The sequence below is a fragment of the Artibeus jamaicensis genome, unplaced genomic scaffold (assembly GCF_021234435.1).
Source record: "Artibeus jamaicensis isolate MK-2021 breed Jamaican fruit bat unplaced genomic scaffold, CSHL_Jam_final scaffold_537, whole genome shotgun sequence".
Lineage (NCBI taxonomy): Eukaryota > Metazoa > Chordata > Mammalia > Chiroptera > Phyllostomidae > Artibeus > Artibeus jamaicensis.
The window spans coordinates 44,158,281-44,164,702 of record NW_026522047.1 but is presented as its reverse complement, the minus strand read 5'-3'; the positions used below and the strand labels follow the sequence as shown (position 1 = coordinate 44,164,702).

Sequence of the window (6,422 nt, the reverse complement as noted above, 5' to 3'; positions counted from 1 at the left end):
AGAAGAAAAAGAGAAAGTTTCTCCTTAGAAGCATAAATCTTAAATGAGAAAATAGAACTTATATCATATTCTTGGTAGAGACAACATAATTATCTTCCCATTGAATGATCAATTCAATGAATGAGCAGACATACAAGTCAGACACTGCTTTTTTTAATTGAAGAAAGAAACTTGTCTGAATTTATAAAATTCCTGCAACTTGGAAGTTGGAAGTGAGGAGTATAGGTGAGCTTTCTCCTGGGAAAAGGAAGGGCCAAACCCTTGGAAGTACCTTCCATTTTCCCCTTCTGTTAATAATAGCAAGTCCTCAGAGACTAGGATAACACAGACTGATTTGGCTAATTATGAGCTCTGAGCATTGAGCTCCCAAGTCCATGCAAAAATGAATCATCAGCTTTGCCTCTAGCCCTTGAAGTTCTCCATCTCAGTCCAGTGGGCTTCACATTGGAGTCTTCCCATCTCACGTCACTGCATCAGGAGGCCCATGACAAACTTGGCCATACTGCCAGCCCTGGGGATGGAGCCTGAACCTTCAGTGCCCATGCAGGGCAGCAGCAGTGGATTATCACTGCCTGATCCTCCTGCAGCAGAGACAGAACAGCCCAGTGAGTACTGTGGAGATGATGGATGGAGCAGGGACTGTCAGGAGCATTTTCTCTTTCATCATTAGGACAAATAGGAGAGTTGGGGCAAACAGATGGGAGGGCACCAACATGGAAAGTTTCAGATATTTCGATCCCTGTACAGGCAGATTCTGAATATGTGGAGGGAAACAATGGTCCAATTCATTTCTGATGCCCCAGGACCTACATTCTGCTCAGCAGAGATCAACAACAATCTGTGTTAAATATTGAGCAGACTCTGTCTTGGATCTCAGAAACAGAGAGTAGGCAATATTGCTTCCACACAGCAGGTGCTGTTCTTCCTGTGCTTTCATTCTTCCAGCAATGTCTCAGAGGACTAGAAGGGAGATACGACTGTGCCTGCATGTATCAATGGCACTGATTTTCTAAGAAATCTATCAATGTTCATTTAATAGCATTTACAACACTTAAATATAAAGAAAAACTGTGGAGATTTTCATAAATAGAAAAAAATTAAAACAAAGGAAAAGAGAAAGAAAAGTCAATGTTACTATGTGGACTGAGACATATGTTAGGATTTCTACTTACTCCACAAAGGAATTACCTGGGACTTGATAGGCTTCCTCCCTTCACCGCTATCTGATGGAATAATATGTCATTACACCTTTCTCACAATTGTTTTCATCAACAAACCTGCTATTTCAACCTGATTTCAAAAGCATGACTGAACATTTCTTGAGGGCAAACCTCTGTTAGATGTCATATGTTTCCCAGAGGTGAGTGTTATTCTTTCATTTCTATATAAAGAGATACCTTCCCAGAGGGGTGGAGAGATCATACACACTTCACATTGAGTGGGTGACAGCTGGGGGACTCCATCCCCGATTCTGACCCCAGGGCTCTGTCCCATTCACACTGATTGTTTCTTTCCAAACCTGCTTTATCCTCAGATCAGCAAACAGGGGCTCAACCACCAATTCCTCTCTTGCGAATGGGTGAGTTCACCCATGAATTAACAAAATGTACCCAGAGGTTTGCAGGGACTTTACTGAATAAATGTGTGGATCCTGGGGGTTTGTATGAATAGCAATGCATATGTGAGAACATTTTGTAAAGCTGAGATATGGCGATACCATTCCCCATATGAGATGGGAACTTTCATGTGGCTCTACCATGAAAAGACTACTGCTAGTCAGACGTCAGGGAACTTGCTAATTTCATCCCTTGGCAATCATTTTTGTCTCATTTTTCTATTGGGAAAATAAATATAGGTAATTAATAGTAAAATTGTACATATATCAACTTTTTTTTACAACTCAAATCTTTTATGCTTATGTCTTTAAGATTCTCACTTATATGATGTGGAAAGGGGCATAAGAATTTTCTTAACTACTGTCACAACAAAAAACTGAAGAATGGGGGAAGGGTTTTCAGGAACAAGTATAAAGGACAGATGGACAAAACCAAAAGGGTGGAAGCAAGAAAGGGAGGAGGATTTGGTTGGGGTGGGGGAGGAGTAGTGGGTGGTAAACGCAGACCACTGTAATTAAACAACAGTAACATAATAAAAACAACATAAAAAAAGAATAAAATAAAGTTTACCGCACAGGCAATGCTGTGCATCATTTAAAGTCCTGAAATATGCCCTGGCTGGTATGGCTCAGTGGATTGACTGCCGGCCTGTGAACTGAAGGATCACTGGTTTGATTTCCAGTAAGGACACATGCCTAAGTTGTGGGCCAAGTCTCCAGTTGGGGGTTCGTGAGAGGCAACCACACATTGAGGTATTCCTTCCTCCCTTCCTCTCTCTCTAAAAATAAATAAATATGATCTTTAAGAAATAAAGTGCTGAAATAAATGTATGTATTTCACAGAGAGACTTAAAATGCAAAGCTATGGTAAATGAGAACTCAGGGAACCATATTGTAGCATGTAAGTATTTAGGCTAGTTTTTAGGAAAACTGATAAAAATAAATAAATCATTATCAATATGAAAATATTGAAAGGAAAATGCATCCACTAGATTCATGACAGTTTCTGCTTTTGGACAACTGAAGCACAGGAGAAGATCATGCAGGGATAGGAAAAAACCTCAAGTTTTATCAATAATAAGTGTATAAAGAGCCCATGGACAAAGGCAAGGGCAGGTGGGAGGATTGAATGTGGGAGGCAGGGGTGGGTAGGCAGGGTCTATGGGGACAACTGTAATTGAACGACAATAAAAATCAATATAATTTCTACAGCATGCATTATTAAATATTTATATTTTAATATGGGTAGTAATTAAAATGGTTTTGAAAAGAACTGATAACATTAATACATTTATTGTCTGACAATGGTCATCTGCTCTAGCTTTATGATAGTATGCAAAAAGGACTTATGTGTGGAATTTCTGATTTAACTGGTTCTAGTTTATGGCCAGCCCATCACTAAATTTTTTAATTATTATTTTTATCATATTCTTTCTGTTGCCATTTATCTCCCCTAAACCTCCTACTACCTACACTGACTCATCCCCACCACAATGACCACACTGTTGTCTGTGTCCATAAGTTCTTTCTCTCTCTTTCTTTTTTGCTCAATTCCCCCTCCCCTAAGTCCTCCACTCCCAGAGCTGCCAGCCTGTTCTCTATCTATGAGTCCGTCTCTATTTTGCTTGTTAGTTCGGTTTGTTCATTTGATTCTACATATAAATGAAATCATATGGTACTTGTGTTTCTCTGACTGGCTCATATCACTTCTCTCTAAATTTTAAAAGATGGATAGGTAATTATAATATCAACCAGCATTGATAACCACCGTTTAACTATTTTATGTTTATATAATTTTATTAACCAAGGGTGGGTAGAGTCAGGGGAGGAAGGTAAGGATGGTTGGGGTTGGGGGGAGTGGGGGAAGAAAAGTCAGACAACTGTACTTGAACAATAATGAAGTTTAGAAAATGGAAAAAATTTAACTTTATTTCTTACAACAACACTATAATGTCAGTTCAATTAGTATACCTATTTTACATATGAACAAACTCCCAAAATGTGGTAATATTAGTCTTTGTTTTTTCTCTTTTGATTTTCCCAAGCTATATCACTTTTGATGCGAAATAGTTATGATATAGTTTATATAAATGTAGGTAGTATTTACAAATTAGAAATGACCAGCTATATCCATAGGAATCTAGAATGTCACACAAAGGAAGAAATATGTTGACAATGTAATGCTTCAGTAATTCATCATGTTTTGACCTGTCAGGAGAAATGACCTGAGTAGCATTTAGGGAGCTGAACTGAGGAGAAATGCAATCCCTCTCTCAGGAAGAATTGACTTGAAATGACTTAGGCTGGCATAAGAAAGCCAGCATATGGTTTGAGGCCTGGCTTTGTCCTCAGTTTCCCAACCATTTGTTAGAGGGTTGGATTTGATAAGAACTCAACACTTCACAAATGTTTGTGGTTACAGAGAAATGTAAGTTTTACCTAGCCACAATGAACAAAAACAGGAAAGTACAAACTGAAGCACAGATGTTACTCTGAGATTGTGTATCACTGACAGAAAATAAGTTTTTACAGAAGAAAAGTGGGTACAGAGTGATCATGAACATGAATTATTATTTAATCACTGGTGCACTGTAAACTACCACCATCTTTGAGATCAGGGATGCTGTATAATTCTGTGCATTTAACAAAGACATATTTTGCAAAACACGAAGTCCACTAAGGCCAAAATTAGACATATTTGAGTTACAGTTGAAGGACTGACTTTGACAAGACAACCCACATATTTGAGTGAACACTTATCTGCATGGAAGATGGATGTCGTAGATCCAAGTAAAGATGAAAACCCTTGAAGATAATTGCCATACAAAAGTCTATCTGCTTATGAACATTTTATTTGAAGATAGAATACAATTAATGTGGTTTTAGCTCTTCAATACTATATTCCAAATTAAGAGAATTCTGGCACTGCATCTAAGTGAAATAAAGTACATTCAGCTGCTTCTTAGTGGTTTCCAATTAAGATTTATTCTTAGAAAACAATATGTCCCATTATATATATATATATATATATATATATATATATATATATATATATATGTATATAATTTATTTATTTATTTTTAGACAGAGTGGAAGGGAGGGAGAAAGACAGATAGAAAAACATCAATGTGTGGTTGCCTCTTGCTCTCCCCACACTGGGGAACCTGGCCTGCAACCCAGGCATGTGCCCTGACTGGGAATTGAACTGACAACCCCTGTTTCACAGTCCGGCACTCAATCCACTGAGCCACACAAGCCAGGGCCCAGTCAATAGTTTTACTTCCAAAGTACAAGGCTGATATCTTTCTCTGTTTATGAAGTTTTTTTTATCTCAAGAGTCCTTTCCTCTCTAATATTCTTTGAGCCAGGGTCTCTACAGTGGGTATTTATGGAAACAGGGGAATAGCCCAGACATCCATTAAGAAATACTTCTAAAAGAGTTCACAACTGAGAAATGTTGCCGAAGATTAAGGGGTGATGGTGGGTGGTGTATGGTCCTGAAGCTCAAGTGTGATTCCTTTTTTTGTGAATTCCTTGAATGCAAAAACTGGATGTGTCTACACTTGTTTTAATTATTCAACACTCTCTTCTTTTTCAAACTGTGTCCTCTCTGAATAGTACAACAGAATCGAACAGGTAACTCTGAATTCTCCCTCCTGGGACTGTCAGATGATCCAGAGCTGCAGCCTCTTCTGTTTGGGCTGTTCTTGGCCATGTACTTGGTGACCATGCTGGGGAACCTGCTCATCATCCTGGCTGTCAGTTCTGACTCCCACCTCCACACACCTATGTACTTCTTCCTTTCCAATTTGTCCCTGACTGACATCAGTTTCAGCAGCACTACAGTCCCCAAGATGCTGGTGAACCTCCAGACATACAGCAAGTCAATCACCTATGCAGGCTGCCTAACTCAGGTCACATTTTTTTCTCTGTTTGCATGTTTGGAGAGTCTACTTCTGGCTGTGATGGCCTATGACCGCTTGGTGGCCATTTGTCAGCCTCTACACTACCTGGTGATCATGAACCCCCGCCTCTGTGGCTTGTGTGTCCTCCTATCATTTTTCACCAGCTTTTTGGTCTCCCAGCTGCACTACTTAATGGTATCACAACTTACCTTCTGTGCCTATGTGGAAATTCCTCATTTCTTTTGTGATGCTTCTCAACTCCTCAAACTTGCCTGTTCTGACACCTCCACTAATAACATATTGATCCATTTTTTTGGTGCTCTCATTGGTGGTGTTCCACTCTCTGGGATCCTGTTTTCTTACACTCGAATTGTTTCCTCCATTCTGAGAGTCCCATCATCAGGGGGGAAGTATAAGGCCTTCTCCACCTGTGGCTCTCATCTGTCAGTTGTTTGCTTATTTTATGGAACAGGCCTTGGTGTGTACCTCAGTTCCACCGTGTCATCCTCCCTGAGGAAGGGTGCAGTGGCCTCGGTGATGTACACTGTTGTCACCCCCATGCTGAACCCCTTCATCTACTGCCTGAGGAACAGGGACATCAAGAGTGCCCTATGGAGGGTGATCAGAAGGATAACCTAGTTTTATACCTATGGATTTTTTTTTGCTCATAGACTGGAAATACTAGCAAAGTCAAACATGTACAATAAGAATTCTGAATCCACAGTCTCATGGTGTATTTGCACCCGTATGGAGCTGCTCTCTGTCTACACAATTTTCCCTCTTAGCATAGTTGTAATGGATTCAGAGGTTGTTTGGGCTCTGTACTTCAGGGAGAGTTCCCCCCGGATAATGCACAGCCTGTCAGTATACCCATCTCGCTTTCCTGTGCATTACCCAGGATT

The 6,422-nt window shown here is 39.8% G+C and overlaps 1 protein-coding gene across 1 annotated transcript; it reads left to right on the top strand.

Moving 5' to 3' along the window:
• The first annotated feature begins 484 nt into the window (after window positions 1-484).
• Window positions 485-6,159, top strand: LOC119040551 (olfactory receptor 18). Its single transcript, XM_037133577.2, has 2 exons — window positions 485-605; window positions 5,234-6,159. The coding sequence occupies exons 1-2, from the start codon at window positions 485-487 to the stop codon at window positions 6,157-6,159; spliced, it is 1,047 nt and encodes a 348-aa protein (XP_036989472.2).
• Window positions 6,160-6,422: the final 263 nt, after the last annotated feature.

Bases quoted from the DNA above. Each gene is read 5' to 3' on its own strand.
- LOC119040551 (XM_037133577.2), top strand. From the start codon at position 485: ATGACAAACTTGGCCATACTGCCAGCCCTGGGGATGGAGCCTGAACCT. The intron at 606-5,233 runs GTGAGTACTGTG...CTCTCTGAATAG, and splicing joins AGCAGAGACAGAACAGCCCA to TACAACAGAATCGAACAGGT.